Source organism: Carettochelys insculpta, chromosome 1, assembly GCF_033958435.1.
Source record: "Carettochelys insculpta isolate YL-2023 chromosome 1, ASM3395843v1, whole genome shotgun sequence".
In the NCBI taxonomy this organism is placed as follows: Eukaryota; Metazoa; Chordata; order Testudines; family Carettochelyidae; genus Carettochelys; species Carettochelys insculpta.
In genome coordinates this window covers 350,897,501-350,921,096 of record NC_134137.1, presented here as the reverse complement: position 1 = coordinate 350,921,096, position 23,596 = coordinate 350,897,501, and the positions used below count along the sequence as shown (strand labels likewise).

At 40.9% G+C, this 23,596-nt stretch overlaps 1 protein-coding gene across 1 annotated transcript in view; it reads right to left on the bottom strand.

The window, feature by feature from the left end:
* Nucleotides 1–3,800: 3,800 nt before the first annotated feature.
* The window catches only part of REDIC1 (regulator of DNA class I crossover intermediates 1), a 48,359-nt gene continuing 28,563 nt past the window's right edge, over nt 3,801–23,596 (bottom strand). The window contains exons 7-13 of the mRNA XM_074984138.1: nt 20,892–21,022; nt 13,757–14,238; nt 13,411–13,483; nt 12,223–12,283; nt 10,785–10,851; nt 9,709–9,791; nt 3,801–4,943 (exon numbers count right to left, since the gene is read on the bottom strand). Of these exons, the coding sequence (XP_074840239.1) occupies nt 4,323–4,943; nt 9,709–9,791; nt 10,785–10,851; nt 12,223–12,283; nt 13,411–13,483; nt 13,757–14,238; nt 20,892–21,022 (1,518 nt within the window). The 3' untranslated portion in view covers nt 3,801–4,322. The remainder of the gene's footprint in view (nt 4,944–9,708; nt 9,792–10,784; nt 10,852–12,222; nt 12,284–13,410; nt 13,484–13,756; nt 14,239–20,891; nt 21,023–23,596) is intronic.

Genomic DNA, 23,596 nt, shown 5'->3' with positions numbered 1-23,596 from the left:
TCGCCTGGAGGGAAGTGGCTGGCACAGACAATGAGACCAGGACAAAGAAGTGAAGGTTAAAACAAAATAACTGCTTTTATTAAGGCCACACTATTGAAAATAACAAACTATCTATACTAAAAGCTAACAATGACTATGCACTTACTATAAATGTTGTTTCCATCTTGTGTCTCTTGGATGATGTTTAAAGTTTTATTTTACCAGAAGGCAAAAATTAATGTTAGGTTATTCAATGAGGGAGAATTAAAAAGGTGAGGGTATTTAAATCCCTTCCGCTACCTTTAAAGGCGGAGTGGGGGTGCTATTCCCCACCACCGACCGGGGGCAGGGTGCTAATCCTGCCCCAGAAGATTGGTCCCCAGAGGCGGTCAAGGCTGTTCCTCTTTTCTTTTTGGGAGGCCTTCTGTTTCTCCTTTTGGGTCCAACAACTATGTGTTCCCGGGAGGCACTTGGCTCTTCCTTGGGTCACGTGAGGTTAGCGGAAAACAGGAGGCAGGGAGGCTTATGCCTTCACCTGCAATTATTTGAAGAAGAGTAATGGGTAAGAGGATATAGGGATTAAACCTTCTCAATAAAACAATTATAACATTCACAGGCTTTACTAATGATAATAATAACAATAACTAACAATAATAATTAATAATTAAATGTGCTGTGTATTTATATCTATATGGAGAGACCCAGCCTGGGCTTATGGGCCCGGCCCGAAGGGTCAGGCCCCCAGGTGCTGCCCCTCCCCCGTCAGGAAGAGGCACAGCAGAGGAGCGACCTCTGCCCCCCGAAAGGGGTCCCGGTGCCTCAAACTAGTGTATTTTTGTATAAGCAGGTAAGTTTACGTGTCCAAAGTTGGCAAGGAAGTTCCAGTAGAGAATGTCCGGTAGAATAAGTCACATCCAGTAGGTTGTCAAAATTGGTGAGTCAGTTTTCAAGATGGCAGCAATGCTGGCTGAAGATGGTGGTGTCGCAAGTGTGGTGGCGACCTCAGGGTTCAGTGACTGGGTACGCAGTACCTGCCTTGCGGCAGGCCAGTTCGCCACCCAGCCACGTCCCCGCTGAGGCCACTTGCCGCTCCTCGGTGGTGCTGCTGGGGAGCGCTGGCGCCGCGGTGGTGTGGCGGCGCTTTAGTGATTTCAGCAAGTGATTTCAGGTGGTGCCTTCGCTCCTCAGAGCTGGCCTAAGGGCTGGTGGATGCCGCTTTCGCAGCTACACCTCCCTGTGCAGGGGCACAGAATCCTTGCCTGTGTCCCCAAGGGCCGCAGAATGACAGGGGAGCCCTGCTTATATACACTAATCTCATTAATAATTCATGATTCTATTTCCCTATTCATGATCTGATTACCATAAAGGTGCAGTTCTCAAATAGGTCCTCCTGGGCATGGAAGATTCTGGAAATCCAGACTTTCACCCAATCAGAGGCCTGTATTCAAATTCATGATCATTAATAATTCATGAGTTCAGGTTGCCGGGGGAGCTAACTGACAAAAAGTGACCATTGGTAATGCTGCTAAATGGCAGCCTGTGACACTTTAGAACTTCATGTGTCTGCACTGATTTTTATATAGCCAAAGGCATGTAATTCCTGGCCCACGGGGACGATTATGTCCAGAGATGTTAAAAAATCCTGACAGGGAAGACTGAAAGAACTGGGTTTGTTTGGCATAGAAAAGAGAAGAGTGGGAGGGACAAGATAGATTTCAAGTACCTAAAAGGTTGTAACGACGTGGAGGATGAAACATTATTCTCCTTAACCTCTGCTGATAGGAAAAGAAGCAATGGGCTTAAATTGCAGCAAGGGAATCTTAGGTTGGACATTATATAAAGTTTCCTGTCAGGATGCTTAAACACTGGACAAATTGCCTAAGGAAGGTTGTGGAATCTCCATCATTGGAGGTTTTTAAGAGCAGATTAGGCAAACTCTGGTTAGCGATGGGCAGATGGTGCTTGCTCCTGAAACTAGTTCTAGTATTCTATGATTCTCTATTATTTTCTTATTCACTTTGAATTGGTGTATCCTGGTCTGCGTAGAGCTTGCTTCTGATGATGAGGCTGGGGAGCTTGTTTGAAGACCATAAGAGGGGGCTTGGGAAAAAATCTATTTCAAGATGCAGTTCCCCTCATATAAGGTTTGTAATTGTTTCATGTTATTCTTTAGGGGTTATAGTGTGGGGTGATAGGCGACAACACAAGGTGTGTGATTAGTATGGGATATCCATCCAAACCCCCATGCTGAAGTAATTCTCCCAGTGTATTTGGGTGTCATATTTCCTGATACAATCTATTTCTCCTGTGGCGCACTCTTGTGTAATGAAGGAGGCTTTAAATGTGTATCCCCTACCTAAATTCCCTCATACATTTCCACCACGACGTCGAACACAATCACCCATCCATCACTCTCCCTAAATCACTCCTACACCAGTCTCAACCTCCCAGACACCAGCTTCCTAAGTTTGACAATGGAACCCAACAGGTAATATCTGAGAGAACCATCGACCGCCACCCTAAGCTCCATCAAGAACTCTGCTATCTATAGGTACTCTGATACCACACTATTGACTCTGAAAAGAAAATATGGGAAACAGAGACTTAAAACCTCAATCCTTAAAACATCCTTCATGTGATAAAAGTCTGCCCAAGTGTTGCAGGAGTGTCTATCATGTATAATGTCCCTGTTATACTACCTTATGTACTCCTAGCCTATAGTTGTGATACTGTATATCACATTTTTACTCAATATTATCAGGAACTGTGGGAACAGTATATCAGATTATATGCTTTTAGCAAATCATAAATATGATTCAGATAATTATACCTCCCTGTGTAACATTAGGTAAGAAAATTACTAGGAAGCTTATGTCCTTTGAAGTCAGATTCAGATAACGTGAATGAAGAAAATCTGTTTGTCTGGCCGTAGGAATCAGACTTTGTTTTGGCTGAGTGTTGGTCCCATATTTCAGAAGTATGGCTGTATAAACACTGGACCACACAAGATATGAGAATGTGAAAAGGCCAATCACATAAATTTTGGTGCAAGTTCCAGTGACATGTCCAACAAGCACTGTTTTAGAACTGTCCTAAACCTACACATTGCTGAACACCGTCAATTTCCTTTTAAAATAGCTCCATGTAAGTGACCCTTAGCAAAAAAAAAAACAAGACATAGATAGTGTGACCTATAGCTTAATGATGGGCCTGGGGATTATGTTCTGCTTAGAGAGGAAAGGGATTTTAGCAATGCGCACATCCCCTAGGCCATGAATCATGTCTAGTCAGAACATGGTAAGAATGGAAAATGATCTCATAGGAGCAGAGCTAGTGAATCTTGCAACAAGGGTCAACAAAAACAGAAGCCGCGGCACATTATCATTCCTGTGGGAATACAGCAATTTTACTACCCTGCTAAATGCAACAATTGAAGAATTCCCTATTAACCTTATGAAGAAAAACCACAGCGCTGTTCACAGAACTATTGCTAATGCATCTTTTGACTAAACCCATGTTTTGACAGATGGGATCCTTGCAAGGAGTCAGGAGGCTAAAGTGTGAAAGGAAATGGAGACTCCACTCTAAAGGTGAGTTTTGCTAACAGGAGTGAATTGAACTGATGGGGGATGTGCATTTGTACTGTTGGTCACGTAGGTAAATAGAGGATTTCAGTTTTAGTCTAGGTGGCACCTTTCATGGGAACTACACTTAAAAGTGTGTGTGCGCACGCATGTGTGTGTGCGCGCACACACACTTGAGGGAAGGGGAATAAATATAAACAGTGTTATAAGAAATACAACTCTTTATTTTTCAAGATTTATGGATTAACAAAAACACTGAACTAAACAAACAAAGGTTAGAACTCATCATTTTAATCAGCAGACAAACTACTATGAGTAATTTCAGGTTATTCTGTGTGTATTGATATGAATTTGGTGGTTTTTACTAACCCCCGCCACCCTGCCCCCCACAAAAATTGGATCCATTACTATAAAGACTGTGTAGGTTAAAATGGATGCATAACCATACACATGCACTGTGTGCAGGCCAATGCCCTTTCAAGTCAACTAGAGTATTTCCACTGACTTCCATAAAGGACAGAGTCCATCCCAAACCACAAAAATCTTATAACTGTATTGTGGGAATGTATCTAATGAATAAAGCCTATTTTCAAAATACTGAGTACATTATAAATAATTTGTAAAAATACCTTGTCCACACAACTAAAAGCAAATGTAGCAAATAAAAGGAAATGATATATTGTGGAAGGAATAAAATCCCCCCAGGAGTACAGGGTTTTTTGATGTACCCACAATATATTCAATAGTTTTCCTTTGTACTCAGTTGTTCTCATGTCTTTTTTTCATTATGTTAAAATAGTTCAGTAAACCTACAGTTGATTTGTCAGGCAAAGTCAGATACTCAGTTTCAGGAGGAAATTCTGCAATAATTGTGACACAGTCTGTGCTTGAGGACTGAAATGCCTTATCAGCTGTAATTTCCTGCCCTCCAGTGGTATCTGCTTTACTAACGTTAGGTAGTATTTCAGCACTATGGACAGAGGAATCAGGGTTTCTACAGCAACAGGCTTCCATTATATCACATTGTACAGCAGCATTTAATTTTTCTACCCTTACAGTAGCACTCTCAGTTTGTGACCAAGCATCACGTTTTTCATTGTGATTCATATTCTTCCTTTTAAATGATATATTTGATGAGTTGTGCTGAGACAGAACAGCCTGGTCTTTATTTTCCTCCTCTGTAGCTTGTAAACCTGGCTCTTTCTGTTGAGGAATGTTAGCTTGTTTCAAAGCCACACTGGAACAGGGAGGCAAAAGCAAACTGTCCATGCAAAATCTATGTTGCAGTCCTTTGGTTAGTGAAGCTGCAGTTGGAATGGCACTGGTTTCTTGAAAGGAGTTGTCAAAAAGACACTTTTCAGCTACATTGTCCTCTTCAGACTATACAAACAGATTTATATGAATGCAGTTGTATGTAAAAGTCCAATGATCTGCTACCAGAACCAACATTAGTAAAATGATGAGAATAGGTCTATGATCTTCTAGTTTAAGAGCAATTAAATACATAAGAACATAAGAACATAAGAATGGCCATACTGGGTCAGACCAAAGGTCCATCGAGCCCAGCATCCCATCTGCCGATGGTGGCCAATGCCAGGTGCCCCAGAGAAGGAGAACAGAAGACAATGATCAAGTGATTTATCTCCTGCCATCCATCTCCTGCCCTTGTTTATGAAGGCTAGGGCACCATACTTTATCCCTGGCTAATAGCCATTTATGGACCTAACCTGCAAAAATTTATCAAGCTCTTTTTTAAACCCTAATAGAGTCCTGGCCTTCACAGCCTCCTCGGGCAAGGAGTTCCACAGGTTGACTGTGCGCTGTGTGAAGAAAAATTTCCTTTTATTAGTTTTGAACCTACTACCCATCAATTTCATTTGGTGTCCCCTAGTTCTTGTATTATGGGAAAAGGTAAATAATTTTTCTATATTCACTTTCTCCACACCATTCATGATTTTATATACCTCTATCATATCGCCCCTCAATCGCCTCTTTTCCAAACTGAAAAGTCCCAGTCTCTCTAGCCTCTCCCCATATGGGACCCTTTCCAAGCCCCTAATCATCTTAGTCGCCCTTTTCTGAACCTTTTCTAATGCCAATATATCTTTTTTGAGGTGAGGAGACCACATCTGCACGCAGTACTCAAGATGTGGGCGTACCATAGTTTTATATAGGGGAAGTATGATATCTTTTGTCTTATTATCGATCCCTTTTTTAATAATTCCTAACATCCTATTTGCCTTACTAACTGCTGCTGCACACTGCGTGGATGTCTTCAGAGAACTATCTACTATAACTCCAAGATCCCTTTCCTGATCTGTCGTAGCTAAATTTGACCCCATCATGTAGTACGTGTAATTTGGGTTATTTTTTCCAACATGCATTACCTTACACTTACCCACATTAAATTTCATTTGCCATTTTGCTGCCCAATCACTCAGTTTGCTGAGATCTTTTTGTAGTTCTTCACAATCCCTTTTGCTTTTGACTGTCCTGAACAACTTGGTGTCATCTGCAAACTTTGCCACCTCACTGCTTACCTCATTTTCTAGATCATTGATGAACAAGTTGAACAGGATCGGTCCCAGGACTGACCCCTGGGGAACACCACTAGTTACCCTCCTCCATTGTGAAAATTTACCATTTATTCCCACCCTTTGTTTTCTGTCTTTTAACCAATTCCTGATCCATGAAAGGACCTTTCCTCCTATCCCATGACCACCTAATTTACATAAAAGCCTTTGGTGTGGGACCGTGTCAAAGGCTTTCTGGAAATCTAGGTATATTATGTCCACTGGGTGCCCCTTGTCCGCATGTTTATTAACCCCTTCAAAGAATTCTAATAGATTAGTTAGACACGACTTCCCTCTGCAGAAACCATGCTGACTTTTGCCCAACAATTCGTGCTCTTCTATGTGCCTTGCAATTTTACTTTTTACTAGTGTTTCTACTAATTTGCCTGGTACTGATGTTAAACTTATCGGTCTATAATTGCCAGGATCTCCTCTAGAGCCTTTTTTAAATATTGGCGTTATATTGGCCGTCTTCCAGTCATTTGGTACCAAAGTGGATTTAAAGGATAGGTTACAAACCACTGTTAATAACTCCGCAATTTCACATTTGAGTTCTTTCAGAACCCTTGGGTGAATGCCGTCTGGTCCTGGAGACTTGTTACTATTCAGCTTATCAATTAATTCCAAAACCTCCTCTAATGTCACTTCAATCTGAGTGAGTTCCTCAGATTTGTCACCTAAAAAGGCTGGCTCAGATTTAGGAACCTCTGTAACATCCTCAGCCGTGAAGACTGAAGCAAAGAAATCATTTAATCGCTCCGCAATGGCACTGTCTTCCTTGATCGCTCCTTTTATATCTTTATCATCCAAGGGCCCCACTGCTTTTTTAGCGGGCTTCCTGCTTCTAATGTATTTAAAAACATTTTACTATCTTTTTTTGAATTTTTGGCTAGCTGTTCCTCAAAATCTTTTTTGGCTTTTCTTACTACATTATGACACTTAATTTGGGAGTGCTTATGTTCCTTTCTATTTTCCTCACTAGGATTTGACTTCCACTTTTTAAAAGCTGCCCTTTTCTCTCTCACTGCCTTTTTAACATGGCTGTTTAGCCATGGTGGTTCTTTGTTAGGTCTCTTACTGTGTTTTTTTATTTGGGGTATACATTTAAGTTGGGCCTCTAGTATGGTGTCTTTAAACAGTTTCCATGCAGCTTCCAGGGATTTTAGTTTAATTACTCTACCTTTTAGTTTCTGTTTAACTAGCTTCCTCATTTTAGTGTAATTCCCCTTTTTGAAATTAAATGCCAGAGTGTTTGACCGCTGCGGTGTTCTTCCCAACACAGGAATATTAAAAGTTATTATATTGTGGTCACTATTTCCAAGCGGTCCAGTAACAGTTACCTCTTGGACCAGATCCTGCGTTCCAGTCAAGACTAGATCGAGAATCGACTCTCCCCTTGTGGGTTCCTGTACTAGCTGCTCCAAGAAGCAGTCATTTAAGGCATCAAGAAATTTAATCTCTGAATCCCGTCCTGAGGTGACATGCACCCAATCAATATGGGGATAATTGAAATCTCCTATTATTACTGTGTTTTTTATTTTGATAGCCTCTCTAATCTCCCTTATCATTTCAGCATCACTATCACTGTCCTGGTTTGGTGGTCGGTAATATATTCCTAATGCCATATTCATATTAGAGGAATGAATTGTTATCCATAATGATTCTATGGAACATTTTGATTCCTTTAGGATTTTTACTTCATTTGATTCTATATTATCCTTCACATATAGTACCACTCCGCCACCCGCACGACCTGTTCTGTCTTTCCGATATAATTTATATCCCGGTATGATAGTGTCCCACTGATTGTCCTCATTCCACCATGTTTCTGAGATGCCTATTATGTCAACCTCCTCCTTTGATATGAGGTACTCCAGTTCACCCATCTTATTAGACAGACTCCTAGCATTAGTGTAAAAGCATGTTAGAAAACTACCACTATTTATATGTCCGCCTTTCACAGACGCATTGGATTTTTTTATATGCGATTGTTTCACGTCTGATCTTGCCCATATATTATTTCCCACGTTCCCTATCTGACTAACTTCTAGGGAATCCCTATCTATGGATCCTCGTGTAAGAGAAGTCTCCGTCCGATCCACGTGCTCCCCCGCACCAATCGGCTTTCCCCCACCTCTTAGTTTAAAAACTGCTCTACGACCTTTTTAATGTTTAATGCCAGCAGTCTGGATCCACCTTGATTTAGGTGGAGCCCATCATTCCTGTATAGGCTCCCCCTACCCCAAAAGTGTCCCCAGTTCCTAATAAATCTAAACCCCTCTTCCCTACACCATCGTCTCATCCACGCATTGAGACTCTGAAGTTCTGCCTGTCTATCTGGCCCTGCGCGTGGAACTGGAAGCATTTCAGAGAATGCCACCAAAGATGTTCTGGATTTCAGTCTCTTTCCTAGTAACCTAAATTTGGCCTCCAGAACATCTCTTCTACCCTTCCCTATGTCATTGGTACCAACATGTACCACGACGACCGGCTCCTCCCCAGCACTGCCCATAAGTCTGTCTAGATGCCTCGAGAGATCCGCAACCTTCGCACCAGGCAGGCAAGTCACCATACGGTTCTCCCGGTCATCACAAACCCAACTATCTATATTTCTAATGATCGAATCCCCCACTACTAAAACCTGCTTCTTCCTAACAGCTGGCGCTCCCTCCCCCGGAGAAGTATCCTCGGCACGAGAGGATACAACATCACCCTCTGGAAGGAGGGTCCCAACTATGGGATGGTTTCCCTCTGCTCCCATTGACTGCTCTCCTTCCCTGAGCCTTTCATCCTCCGTAACAGCATCAGGACTGTCAGATTGGAGGTGGGACAGCCCTACTATGTCCCGGAAAGTCTCATCAACAAACACCTCTGCCTTCCTTAGCTCCTCCAGTTCAGCCACCCTGGCCTCCAAAGCACGCACTCGGTCTCTGAGGGCCAGGAGCTCCTTGCATCGAGCGCACACATACGCCACCCGCCCACAGGGTAGGTAGTCATACATACTGCACTCGACACAATAAACAGGATAGCCCCCACTCTGCTGCTGCGCTTCTGCCTCCATTTCCTACTCTAATTATATATGAGGGTTAATTAAATGTTTCAGATAGAGGTTGTTATAAAGGATTTAGTTTAAGGGCAATAGAAGTCACTGGCTCCCTCCAAGCTCCCCCTCTAAACTCCCCTCTCAAAACTCCCTCCTGTTAGCACGCACCCTGTTCGCGAGCACCCGGTCAAATGCACAAAATGCAGCACAGTCTGTTGGCAGTTAGGTAACACAAGGAACAGAACAGAACTTTATTCCATTAGGCATTATCAAAATTCCCTGTAGTCCAAGATCACTTGCAGATAATGCAAATTACTGCTTAACTATTCTATTTTAAAGCTTATAACTGATTCTCTTTTATATTTCTCACAAGTGACTTTTACTTGTACAAAGAAGCTAATGAGAAAATTGAAGGTAAGACAGCAAGTTCCTCTGCATGTGCTTTGGCACGAGATACCAAAGCGATGAGCCCTTACAAACAAAAGTGTAATAATAAAAAATATACTAAAGATACAATTCCATTGCTTACCATCTCAGAACTAGTGCAGAAACAACTATCGGTTTGCCTTGGAGAGTAACTGGGGGACTGACTGCTCAGTGATGACTCAATGCCTGCAAAGGGTGCTTAGACTGAGAAAAATTAGGTTCAGACAAACAAATGAACAAACACACCTCTCATACACTGTATGCAGCAGTGCAACATTTTAAAATAACAGTGGCCGAATTTATAAATAATTTTAAGACACTATTTAAAGTACGAGGGGTTAGTTAGTATGTTATATAGTGCCTAGTCTCTTCTCAGAATAAGTGTTGTCTCCTTGTAGAATCCATGGAACTATATTTATGCATTAAGGTCTAAATTGTACCATTAAAGTGTGGCCCTATGCAGGGCACAGTGTGGAGCTGTGTTGTCAGAGGCAAGCTTCAGGGTGAGTGTGCCAGCTGCTGCACCCCACTGGATATCTTACACCCCAAGAGGTGCAGGGGTACTGGTGGAGGTGTGGACTCTTTGTAGACTCATTCCACTACCTCGTGGAACTGCAAGACATTCAAGCAATAAGAGGGTAAACAGTCCAATAAGAGTTTCCAGTTGAACTTCCAGTGCAGGAACTAATTCATGTCAGAACATTTTACAAAATATTTTCAAGCTAATCACATTGTGAAGGAACGAGAAAGGAAGCAAATGAAAAATGTATACCTGAGAATCATCACCTTGTACTATTAAATACCTAACATTCTCTGGCTTGTGCTGTTGTGTTCATAGCAGCATTGCAAAGCTGTCTAGTGGAATGTTTTTTTACAATTACGGCTGCTTGTGGAATTGGCTTTTTATGTTTTTGGAGATGCCAATAGTAGCAGAAATGGAAAAATGAAAAAGTTAGATGACTAATCACTATGGAGATGCTAACTTTAATCTTTTTTGATAAAAGATATTAAATGTATTTCAGTTATGAATGAATGTTCCAATTTCTCCATTCACTGTTGGCTGAATCAGATGTATTAGTAACTCACAAAACAGGATGCAATCACTATTACTTGATTTTAGATGTAGCTGTATCAGTTTTACACAGAAAAAAGAACTACTTTAGAACTATGTAAACTCACCCTTTTCCATCATTCCAGGCTTTGAACTCACTTCAAAATCACACTGTTGCTTTTCTGCTGTGAGAACCTTTTTTAAAAAGGAAGTTCATACATTTTTCAGTTTGACAATCCTTCTTTTCATTGTGTTCCTTTACAGAATCTTTCTCTTGTATCCCGTTGGATGAGGATAGTAGAAATCCCCATGATGTTTAAGCCACACATCTAGCATAACCTACCAATGTGTCCAGTCTTCCAGCACAAGAACATAATAGCCATATGACAATTGCCTAGTTCTTTTGGGATTACTATTCTCCCCTTTTAACTGTTATTAGTTAATTCACTGATTAAGCTATATAAATTACTTGCCAAACCATTTATTATAGCTGGCACTATCTGAGTGCTGCCACTAGCTAAGTTTTCCTGAGACTTTCTATCATAACACGCTATTTTTAGTTGATCATAACTTGGCCACAGTCGTTCCCTATGGTCTGAAATCTTCCAGCTTTGGGTTGAATTTTTCTGGAAATTTAATCTAAAGTGGTTTGCCCATTGCCAAAATGAGAGAAAAAATATAGTTTGCCCATGTTAAAAATACGCTGGCATACATTTAATTCAAAAACTCTTGTGTCCCTATGCTCTGGAGCAGGATCACTTGAAATCTGGCACAGGGATCACCTTTGAAGAAATAGTAACAGAGAGAAAGCTGTGCTAGTCTATATGCTATCAACACAAAAAAGCAGGAAAGCAGCACTTTAAAGACTAACAAAATAATTATTAAATAATAGTTATTTTGTTAGTTTTAAAGTGCTATTTTACTGCTTTTTTGCTTTGAAGAAATGCGTGTGGTGAGGGGTGGGAAGGCGGGGGTGGGTTGAGCAGCAAAGTGAGCCAAGTGTCCTAATTTCTGGCACCACAGCAGCTCCTGGTGGGAAAAGTTGTAATTACAGTATCCTTCGGGGGGCGGGGGGGTGGGAGGGAATCTGTGTGGGGAATGAAGTCTATGCTTATGTTTCTTTTGTCAAAAGCAGGGAAAACAAAGCCCTCTGGAGCTGAGAGGTAGCAGGGACCAGGAACCCCTTTCCCATAGAGCTGCTGTATGCTTGCACATTTTGGATCAAGTGGTAAGTGTTAAGAGCTCTGTATAAAGAGCAACATAGAAGCCACTACAGAGTATAAGTATTACTAGGTCTACAAAATACATGAACAATGGTGTATAGTTTTGAATACCATCTACTGGCCCTTTAACTATATATTTACATACACACAGCTACAGAGCACTCTCATGGCAGAGAATGATAAGTGGCAAGCTCTTACACAGTAACTACCCCCAAACAATAGTTGTCTACCGCACCTCCAGAAAGCAGCAAGGAATCTGGCTCAGTGTCTGACACGAACATTGTGTAGCATATAACACAAATATGTTTGTCTCCTTAAGCAAAGCTAAGTAAAATTGTTTTACCTCTTCTAATCCAAAGACTTGTGAGCACCCACAAGTGGATTGTTCCAGAGGAGCATTGTCACTAAGCAATAAAAACAAAATAAGGTCAGAGATTTATAATGTGGTTTTCAGCCTCTATTTACTCCTCACATGAAAAATAAGTTCATTGTCACTGCTTTAATTACAAAATGCATTCCACTAATACAATCGGTTAACAGTATACTTCTTGTAAATTCTCAAGATAGTATAAAGAGCTTTATTTTATAAACCATTTCTGTAGAACAGTATGCCGTTAAAGATTACTCAAAATAATGCCACTTTTTAAAATTAAAACACAAAATATCCCTGGAGGAAAGACTGACAGTGGCTACCTGAGCAACCTAGAGATGACCCAAAGGTCAGCTCAATAATAGAGATGCTTGTTTTCTTTAAAAATATTGTCACACCATCTATTTAGCTTATTATTTTAAAGGATTTTCCATTACCATGAGTATGAAAGTCACAATCTAAATATTAATTATATACATTAGAAGATGATGTATGTTCAGAAATATCTTCCATATTAAATACTTGCAGACTTGAGTGCTGCAAAGGTAATAATCGTAAAGAAATTCTCATCTACTTAAACACCATGGCTGAGTCTACACTATAGCAATCCTTTGAAATAAGTTCTTCCAGAAGAGATCTTCTGAAAAATCTTCTTTCGAAGATCGTGTCCACACACAAAAAAGCAGATTAAAATATTGATCCACTCTTTTGATAGAGAGCATCCACACAGACCCTGCTGTTTTGAAAGAATGGGCTGGGGATTGAAAAATCCAGTGCCACGAGGACTGCTCTTTTGAAAGAAATGCCTACAGAGGATCTACATATGCTTTTTTTTTAATTCAAAAGAATTTTCTGGAAAGAGGCACTCTTCCTCAACTGAGAGAGGCAGAAGGCCATCGGAAAAAGGGCTGTGTTCTTCTGATTTCAGACTGAAAGAGTGCATTTTATGTGTAGACGTGCCGCATTTTTCTTTTTTTCAGAAAAGGCCTGGTTTTTCTGGAAAAATTTGCTAGTGTAGACACAGCCCAAATGTAAATCTGTGCATCTGCTAAAGTCACTTGAAGTTTTGCCGCTGCCTTCAGTACAGACAGGATTTTGCTCATTAAGTCTATCACATACAGATATAACTTTTTAAATTTAACATTTGCTTGTGAAACTTACTTTTTCACTGTTAAATAACTCTGCATATTTTCCTCTAAGTTAATCTTATGATCGTGGTGATTTGCAAATGTTCCTCAAAAACAAAACAAAACAAAAAAAACCATAGAATTTAAAATACAATTTTGAATGAAAACAAGTGATTCCATCACAATTTTCTTCAGAAATTACTATTAAATGATATGTTACCTCACAAGATGATTACAGTTATATAATTCTACTTGAAACAAAAATACCACAGTACCTAGTTTAATATCTTTCTCCCTGTGACATACAAGTTCTGTGGCTCACTGAAAGCAATTCCAAAAAGATTGAAGCATAGTACTTTACTTTCTTACATCACTGATACCTGTTGTTTCATATTCTGAAGGATTTTCTTTCTTTTCAGAAGATATAATGTAATAGTGTCCTTCGGGGTATTCTTTCAAGTGGGTTTTATTAGGCTGTTTATTTTCTTTATGGCTTGCACTTGAAATAGTCTTACTTTTAAAGAAAGTCTGTTCTGGAGCTGTGAAAATCCCTTTAAGGCATCTGTCTACAGTATACCTTTCAGCACTTTCAGTCATGTTATAAGGGCTACATCTGTTGGATTTTTCATTCATCTCATCCGGATCTGTAAATAAGTGGCCAATACAGCTTTGTTTAACAAAAGACCCACAGTACTCCATGGAAGGAACATCACGACTCAGCAGTTTCTCATCTTCAGACAAAGCTAGATTGCAGAGACCTTTTTCACTGTGAGTGTCATTTGCTGCTGCTGTTTCTGTCATAATATCAAATAATGGCTCTTTTAACACTGGAGTATTTCCAATCGAGTTTATATATTCTGGACTTTGAGAGAAAAAGAGAAAAAGCCTGCTCAGTATAAAAGTAAGCAAAACACTACATACTTAAAAATCAAATCGCCAATTTTAAGTTAAGAATCTCCAAAAATCTTTACTGTTTATGCCCTTCACACTTACTTCTGTCCAAAACATATATTCTTTTAATGCATAAATTCTCCGGTATTGCAGATGTGTTTTCATAATAATGCCAAAAACCTAGATCTCCAGCTTTAAGACAGAATTAGAATTTGTTTTATTCCACCTCTGAACATAACACAAGCTGACATGTATCCTCCTGCACAAGGAACTGTGAATAACTCAATCAACCACTGTACGTCACTGCTGCTTCACTCAGCTAAACTGGACTATGCACAACATCCATATGCCAACCTTTTTTAGATTTTTAAAAGGTAGCTTGTTCCTTTAGGACACAGGTAATCTCTACAGAGCCCCATGCAAAATCTCTGAACTAATTAAATCACTGTTTTCAAGTACTGAATAGCTCTTGCCCAAGCTCTCTGCACAAAGGGGAATTTAATTTGTGTCTAGTGAGAGTGAATTACATTTGGCACAGAATTTTTTTTAATGAAATATAGGTTGAACCTGTCTAAGCCGGAACTCTCTCCTCCAGCAACATCCATAATCTGGCATGATTTTAGTTAGCCAGATGACTACTTATCAGAGCTTTGGCCAAATGTCTCACAATCCCATAAAGTTTGTTTACAGTCACCAGTCCTGGATCTCAGTGTTCTGTGCTGTTATTGAGCTGTAATTTACCCCCAGTGTTTTCTAAGAGCCCAGTAAGCAGAGTAACTGTTGGTAATGCTGCAAGACAATATTGACTCCCATGGTCCAGCAAACTCTCTTGTTTGGCACTGGCCAGGTCCTGAGGGTTCCAGAGTAGAGGGGTTCAACCTGTAGTCATGGAAAAAAACATACTTTTTTTTCTTTTGCCCATAGTAGAACCTCAGTCTATAGTAGTAGTGACATTAATGACCACTCTAATTAAGGCTGCATATATGTTTCCATTCTAAGCTCACTGGAACTTTATGCTCCAAAATATCAGTTAGTCTATAAGGTGCCACAAGGCTTCTCATTGTTTTTGTTTGAACCTTAATGCAAGTTTCACCTTTCAAACTGCAACTTTCCAGCTCTGGACACGGCCTACAGGATAAACTTAGACTCCACACAAAGTAAGCTGTTTTGGAGTGCTTATATCTTTTTTCCGAACTCTACACAATTTAAACATCTTTAAAAAAATCCCTCACTGAAGACACAAAGCTAGGGCAAGAGGTAGATACATTGGAGGGTAGAGAGGAAATCCAGAGTGACCTGGATAAATTTGAGGATTGGGCCAAAAGAAATCCAATGTGGTTCAACAGGGAGAAGTGTAGAGTCCTGCACTTGGGGCAGAAGAATCCCAAGCATTGTTATAGGCTGGGGACTGACTGGCTAAGCAGCAGTACAGCAGAAAGGGGCGTAGGGGTTATGGTGGATGAAAGGCTGGATATGGTAAACAATGTGCCCTTGTAGCCAAGAAGGCTAATGGCATATTAGGGTGCATTAGGAGGAGCATTTTGAGCAGATCTAGAGAAGTGGTTGTTCCCCTCTGTTCGGCACTGGTGAGGCCATATCTGGAATATTGTGTCCAGTTTTGGGCCCCTCAGTATAAAAAAGGATGTGGATATGCTGGAGCAGGTTCAGAGTAGGTCGACAAAGATTGAGGGGCTGGAGCACATGACCTATGAGGAGAGGCTGAGGGATTTGGGCTTGTTTAGTTTACAGAAGAGAAGACTGAGGGGTGATTTAATAGCAGCCTTCAACTTCCTGAAGGGAAACCTAAAGAAGATGGTGAGAAATTGTTCTCAGTGGTGTCAGATAGCAGAACAAGGAACAATGGTCTGAAGTTAAAGAGGGAGGGGTGTAGGTTGGATATTAGGAAAAACTACTTTAACAGGAGGGTGGTGAAGCACTGGAATGTGTTGCCTAGAGAGGTGGTGGATTCTCCACCCCTAGAGGTTTTTAAATCCTGGCTTGACAAGGTCCTGGCTGGGATGACTTAGTTGGGGTTGAACCTGCGTGAAGCAGGGGGCTGGACTAGATGACCTCCTGAGGTCCCTTTCAGCCCTATGATTCTGTGAAAATTGTTTTTGATTTTACCAAGTGAACAGCCTTTGGGAAAAGAAACTCAAGCATTTGGCACGTTTATGCACAGTAAGGAAGGATACATCATGTGTACATGTGCAGCATAGCTTTCTGAACAGAATACAGAGTTATCTTATGTACAAAATCACATTACTGATCTCAGAGAACTGACATTATTATTTTTTATTTTTAAATTAAATATCTTTCAATAATGTTGTCAATTGCTGTCCAAAAATCTATGTTATGGTTTCCTTTTTCACTTAATAAATTGTACAAAGTGGCTAGAATTGGTTTTGATGGGGGTCCATGAACTGTTTGGGGGTGTAATTTGGGGTCTGCGAATGGCTTGGGGCATGATTGAGGGGTGTCACACTAGTAAAAAGGTTGGGAACCACTGGTTTAGATCTTGTGAGGTGCTCAAATACTATTATGATGGGGACACATAAATACCACAGGAACAGTGGGAACTTCTCTGTATCACTGCTAACTTTTTACCCATTAGCTTGATTTTGGCCCCTTCATTTCATCTATACCCACCCAAGCGTCCCATTTTCTTTGGCTCAGAGGACTTAGAACATAACATAAGAATGGCCATACTGGGTCAGACCAAAGGTCTATCTAGCCCAGTATCCTGTCTGCCGACAGTAACCAATGTCTGGTGCCCCAGAGGAGGTGAACTGAAGACAACGATCAAGCGATTTTTCTCCTGCCATCCATCTCCCGCCTTCGACAAAAGGCTAGGAACCATACCTTACCCCTTGCTAATAGCCATCTATGGACCTAACCTCCAAACATTTATCGAGCTCTTTTTTAAACTCTGTTAGAATGCTGGCCTTCACAGCGTCCTCTGGCAAGGAGTTCCACAGGTTGACTGCATGCTGTGTGAAGAAAAACTTTCTTTTATTAGTTTTGAACCTGCTACCCATTAATCTCAATTGGTGTCCTCTAGTTCTTATATTATGGGAACAAGTAAATAACTTTTCTGTATTCACTTTCTCCACACCATTCATGATTTTATATACCTCTATCATATCGCCCCTCAGTCTCCTCTTTTCTAGACTGAAAAGTCCCAGTCTATCTAGCATCTCCTCATATGGGACCCATTCCAAACCCTTAATCATTTTAGTTGCCCTTTTCTGAACCTTTCCTAACGCCAATATATCTTTTTTGAGGTGAGGAGACCACATCTGCACTCAGTACTCAAGATGTGGGTGTACCATAGTTTTATATAGGGGAAGTAAGATATTCTTCGTCTTATTTTCTATCCCTTTTTAAATTATTCCTAACATCCTATTTGCTTTCCTGAATGCCGCTGCACACTGTGTGGATGTTTTCAGAGAACTATCCACTATAATTCCAAGATCCCTTTCCTGATCTGTTGTAGCGAAATTTGCCCCCATCATATTGTATGTATAATTGGGGTTAGTTTTCCCAATGTGCATTACCTTACACTTACCTACATTGAATTTCATTTGCCATTTTGCTGCCCAATCACTCAGTTTGCTGAGATCTTTTTGAAGTTCTTCACAGTCTGCTTTGGTTTTGACTATCCTGAACAGTTTGGTGTCATCTGCAAACTTTGCCACCTTACTGCTTACCCCTTTCTCTAGATTGTTGATGAATAAGTTGAACAAGATTGGTCCCAGGACTGACCCTTGGGGAGCGCCACTAGTTACCCCCTTCCATTGTGAAAATTTACCATTTATTCCTACCCTTTGTTTTCTGTCTTTTAACCAGTTCCCAATCCCTGAAAGGATCTTTTCTCCTATCCCATGACCACCTCATTCACATACGAGCCTTTGGTGAGGGACCGTGTCAAAGGCTTTCTGGAAATCTAAGTATACTATGTCTACTGGATCCCCCGTGTCCGCATGCTTGTTAACCCCTTCAAAGAACTCTAATAGATGAGTAAGACATGACTTCCCTTTACAGAAACCATGTTGACTTTTGCTCAACAAATCATGTTCTTCTACATGTCTGACAATTTTATTCTTTACTATTGTTTCTACTAATTTGCCTGGTACTGACATTAGACTTACAACTTGACCATGTTTAACTGAGTTTCCTGTGTCTTCTAGATCAACATCCCTTCCCCCACCACCAACTTCCTGCTCCACACAGAGGGATTCCTGTTTTACAGGCTAGACTTCCAGATCCTGGCCATCAACAGGGCATTCAGTGGACACTTCTCCAACAACTAGAGGCCATTGGTTTTGCTGATGATGTCACCCTCCTTTCACACCAACATGAAAATGTTGCAGCACTAGACAAAACTGCCTGAATGACTGGACTGAGCATTAACAAGGGAAAGACCAAGATACTAAGGATTGACCAGTCCAACAATTTCACTATCACGCTAGGAGGGGATGACCTGGAAGATGTGGAGCAGTTCACCTATTTGGGGAGTACTATGGGCAGAGATGGAAGAACAGCTAAGGATATCAGTGCTAGGATAGGGAAAGCAACAGTTGCATTCAAGATTCTTCATCCCATATGGAGTTTACAAGTAGTATCTGCAAATACAAAACTGCGGATCTTCAACAAAAATGTGAAGAATGTGCTCTTGTATGGATGCAAGACCTGGTGCACTAAACAGTCTTTAAATCACAAGCTACAGACATTCATAAACAGATGCCTGAGGTACATCCTTCACATCAAATGGCAAGACTTGGTCAAAAATGAGGAGCTTTGGAACAGAGCAGGACAAGAACTACTTCATGTTCAAATCAAGAGAAGAAAGTGGGGATAGCTAGGCCACACTCTCCGAAAACCATCATCTAGCATAGTCCATCAAGCTCTCAAGCGGAGCCCTCAAGGAAAATGCATAAGAGGAAAGCCTCAGATAATGTGGAGAAGATCTATGGAGACTGAAGGACAACATCTACAATATTCCTGGGGTCAGCTAGAAGTTTTGTCCCAAGACCAAATGAAGTGGGGGAGACTTTTGGATGTCTTGTGCTCCACCTGCAGTACAAGGGTTTAAGTCAAGTAAGTCTTCCAGATCCTTAATTTAACAACCCGTCCTTTCTTATCTTAATTATCCTGCCTGTTTGTAAATAAAATACTGACTCCCTGACACAGTGGCACCTTGCCTTTTCAGAATTTACATTTCACATGAATGTTGTGCTGTAGTTAAGAGCTCAGGGTGATCTTGCATATGGCCTGTATAAAACCCCTGTCCTCCTCCAAATGGCACCCCTGGCTTTGAATGTGAGTAAGAGGAGTTCAAAGCTGATGCAATGAGGGCCAGGAAATTAATAAGGGGATTCAAGGATCAGCATGATGTGGTCAGAGTGAGAGAACAGAAAAATGACTTGAATCATCTGCACTTTAGGTAGCTTGGGGAAGGGTGGGAGTGATGAGAAGCAAAGATAAGTTAAATTTATGGTGACAGAGGTTAAAGTTAGTGGGTCACTACAGAGTTCCTGAAGTTAGTACAGTCTGCCACCAAGTGAGAAGTCCATCATCCCCTTCCTGTAAAAGCAGGTGAATAGATTAGGTGTACTTGAAAAGAGCTGCCATAATTACATTGGCACAATCATTCTACACTGATTCCTCCAATCAGTGTTGTAAAATGAGGATGGTTTCAAAAAACATTGTGTGCATCTACTCTAGGAATTAACTTCAAAGTTAGGAGCTACTTCAAAGTAGCCTGCAGAGAGTCTACACACGTTTTCCCTTACCTTGAAGTTAATTTCAAAGTAAGGCGCCCAAATTTGAAGTCCTTACTCCATTCTTGGGAATGGAGTAGTGCCCTACTTCAAAGTTTAACTTCTGAGTAGGGTGTGTGTAGATGCTCAGCTTCAAAGTCTGTTATTTCTAAGTTGTAGTTCAAAATAAGCAACTTTAAATTTATTTTTGTAGTGTAGACACAGCCATTCTGCCTTGCCCTTCATGGTCAGATGGTGGATGGGGACATGTGGTTAAGTGAAGGAATAAACAGGGAGGAAAATGACTCCCTGGAGTCCAAAAGACACACAGAGAATCCCTGGAACAAACATGAAATAAGATACTTATTATAAACTGTACATGGCCCTACAATAACAGTTTATAGGTAAATTTTTTTTCCTCTCAGCATTTTTCAAATTAAATGTTTTTTTTCAGGCTTGATTCTCCTTTGTGAAAAGGGAATTCTTCCATAAAAATAATAAAAACTCTAAAAAAATAATTAAAAAAGGAAACTAGAAGAATTATTTAACCAACAGAAGGAAAATGTAGTCATTTGTTCTGCAGATCACATGTGTAATGAAAGAATTCTGTGACACTATTCAATAATGTGTTGAGAAAATGAACAATTGAATCTAAGATATTGAACTAAAATAACATTTTGATATATTTCTGCAATTTGTAAGTACTCTGGTATTTTATCATTTACATTTCATCTCAATTTAATTTTCAAAGATATTGAAGTACAATAAAAGAATCAGATAATGACTCTATAAAGTCCTTTCTTTCTCCTTGCTTTAAATGTGACTGTCATTTTATTTTAAAAAAACCTGCAAAATCTCAACCTACCTATTCAATTTCTTAAACAGTGTTCCCAACGGCACTGCTGTATTGGATTTGCTGAAAATGCATGTCCTATTTTGGAATTTTGAAACCCAAGGATCTTGAGAGATATTTCCCGGATGAGAAAATGGTAGAAACTGCCAAAATATTAGATTTAGAGAACAGTTAAAATTATTTTAATATTTAAAAAGACAATTAGCATTATAACTATATTAACCATTTTTGTTTTTTTTAATATTGTGCAGTAAAACTCAATGCAACAATGTCACTTCTATCTCTATGGAGGAAAAAGATTTTATTCTCCTAGAGTTAAAAATCAGAACAATGCTATTTATTTCCATACACTCATTCATTAGATCTCTCTGTATAAAAGGCCAAATCCCACTTGCCTTATTCACATATGTCGTCAACTGATTTCAGTGCAGCTCATATTATAAGTACTGTCTGTCAGCCAGTTTGCAAAAAGAAGGCTTTCAAATGTCCTTCGTGCATCCAGTGCCATCAGAACAATAGAGTCTCTAGAGCTTTGGCTTCCTGAACCTGCATTAAGATGTCATCTCTAATACATGTGTAAACCTTTCTAATTCAGTGAAAAAAATATTTTCTGAAAAATAATTCTATTTTAGTAGGAAACCCCCATTCCTTCGTTGCTATTGTATTCTTTCTGGGTCCGCTGATAGGGAGTGGGGAACAAAAGGGGTAATTGCCTCTGGGCCCAGTGATTCAAAAAGGCCTGGGTATCCTAGGCACCACCACTGCTACTGTGACAGCACCTGCAGCCTGAGTCCTTCAAATTGCTGCCAGAGTGCTGCCTAGTGCGCTCCAGAGCCCCAAGTGGCATGCTCTGGGTGGTGCTTAGGGCTGCACCCCCTTCAGAAGTGAAGAACTGCCCTCTCCACACTCACACCTTGCCTAGGGGCCTGGTGAGCCTGTTGGCTCCCCTGATTTTGCCACAGTTTTTCAAATCTAGAACAAATAAAACTACAAAAAATCAGACTGGCTAAGGATAAACAACTGTCATTGGTTGCTCTAAAATGGTATAGTGAACTACTGATTTCAGTTAAAAGGTATCTTCTAGAGAAGGAGTTCTCAAACTTTCAGAGCACTGACCACATTTAAATAGAGAAACTGTGTAGGAGAGTGTCGTGTGATCACAAGTTAGACTATATTGAGCACCTTCCCCCCAGTTTATATTCTCACATCACTCAATTACTGCAATTATTTATGCAGGAAGGTAACGTTATGAAAATATTTCATATATTTTGTCTTTCTCTACTGTTTTAGGCCATGTCTACACTCCATGATAAAGTCGAATTTAGGGCAGTTAGCTCAATTTTACAATGTCACTGTGTTCACCATAAATACCATTAGGTTGATATTTAGGCAACACTAAGATCAGTATTAAAATACCATGAGAAACGACTTGACATGGCATCAAGTTTGAATCTAAAAGTTTGAAGTAAGGCTAGTGTGGAAACGCCATGTCTTTTAATAGACTTTATTAGCATTCAGAGGTGTCCCGTATGGCTCCCACGATGCTCCACAGTCTTCTGCACTGGCCACTTCCATCTTTGCTACTCTCCAGCTGAGCAGGAATTAGGTAACAGGAAGCCCTAGAATTTGAATTCAGTGCCAGGGAGCCCATGGTGGCTAGCCTGTGGGGTCATGCTTGTAAGAGAGGCTGAGAAACTTCTTTCTTTTTTATCAGTTAGGTGAGCGTATTCTATGAGCAGATGGGAATAAGGGGACTTTGAAGTAGCTGGGGTCCTTTCGAAAAGGAGTCTTGTGTGGACAAGCCGCGCGGCAGCGAGCCACGTCAATTTCGAAGTGCCACGGCTGCCCGCATGCTAATGAGGTGCTGAATATGTATTATTTGCATGGCAATTTCAAAGGTTTGGCTAGTGTAGACACGGCCATTAAAAATAGCCCCAACACGGAGTTCATGGTTCTGTCTCTACCTCTGTAAGCGGAGCACTTGGAAATTTTTTTTGCCAGCACTAGTGCCAGCCTGTGCCACACCACATCATGTGGCACCTAGGCTGTGGGGGTTGTGCTTGTATGAGAGGCTGAGAAACTTCTTTTCTGTGTTTTACATTTGTATAGGGGCACCCTTCCCTCCCACAAAGGCACCAAGCTGTTGGGATTTTTCCCATGTTGAACCACATCAGGTGGCTAGCTCTCGACCCAATAAAAGGACATGACTGCTGTTCACAGTGGACCATGCTGCCAGGCAGCACCATGTCCTAGCTTGCACACAGTGAGGGCTCCAAAGGTGGGAAAGGTTTTTGAGGGCTTGCTGCTGCTGGGGGGGGAAGTCTACCCCCCACAGCAAAGGTTTCAGGGGCTTGCTCCTCCACCTGAACAAAACTGAAGGGACCATTTCAACTAGCCCTTCAACCACCAATTCTTTGAAATCCCCCTAATGGGATGTGGGCACAGCCCCCTCACAGTCAAATAGGGCTGGCCTTCCTACCTGAGCAACACTGAAGGGACCATGTCAACTGGTCCTTCAACAACTGATCCCCTGAAAACTCCCTAATGGGATGGGAGGGGGGGCTGGCCCCCTTACAGTCACAGGACTGCACTCCCACCTGAGCAACACTGAAGGGGCCATTTCTACTGGCCCTTCAACCTCCAATCCCCTGAACCCCCCCAGTGGGATGAGGGGGCTGGCCCACTCACAGTCAATTGGGGCTGGCCCTTCCTACCCT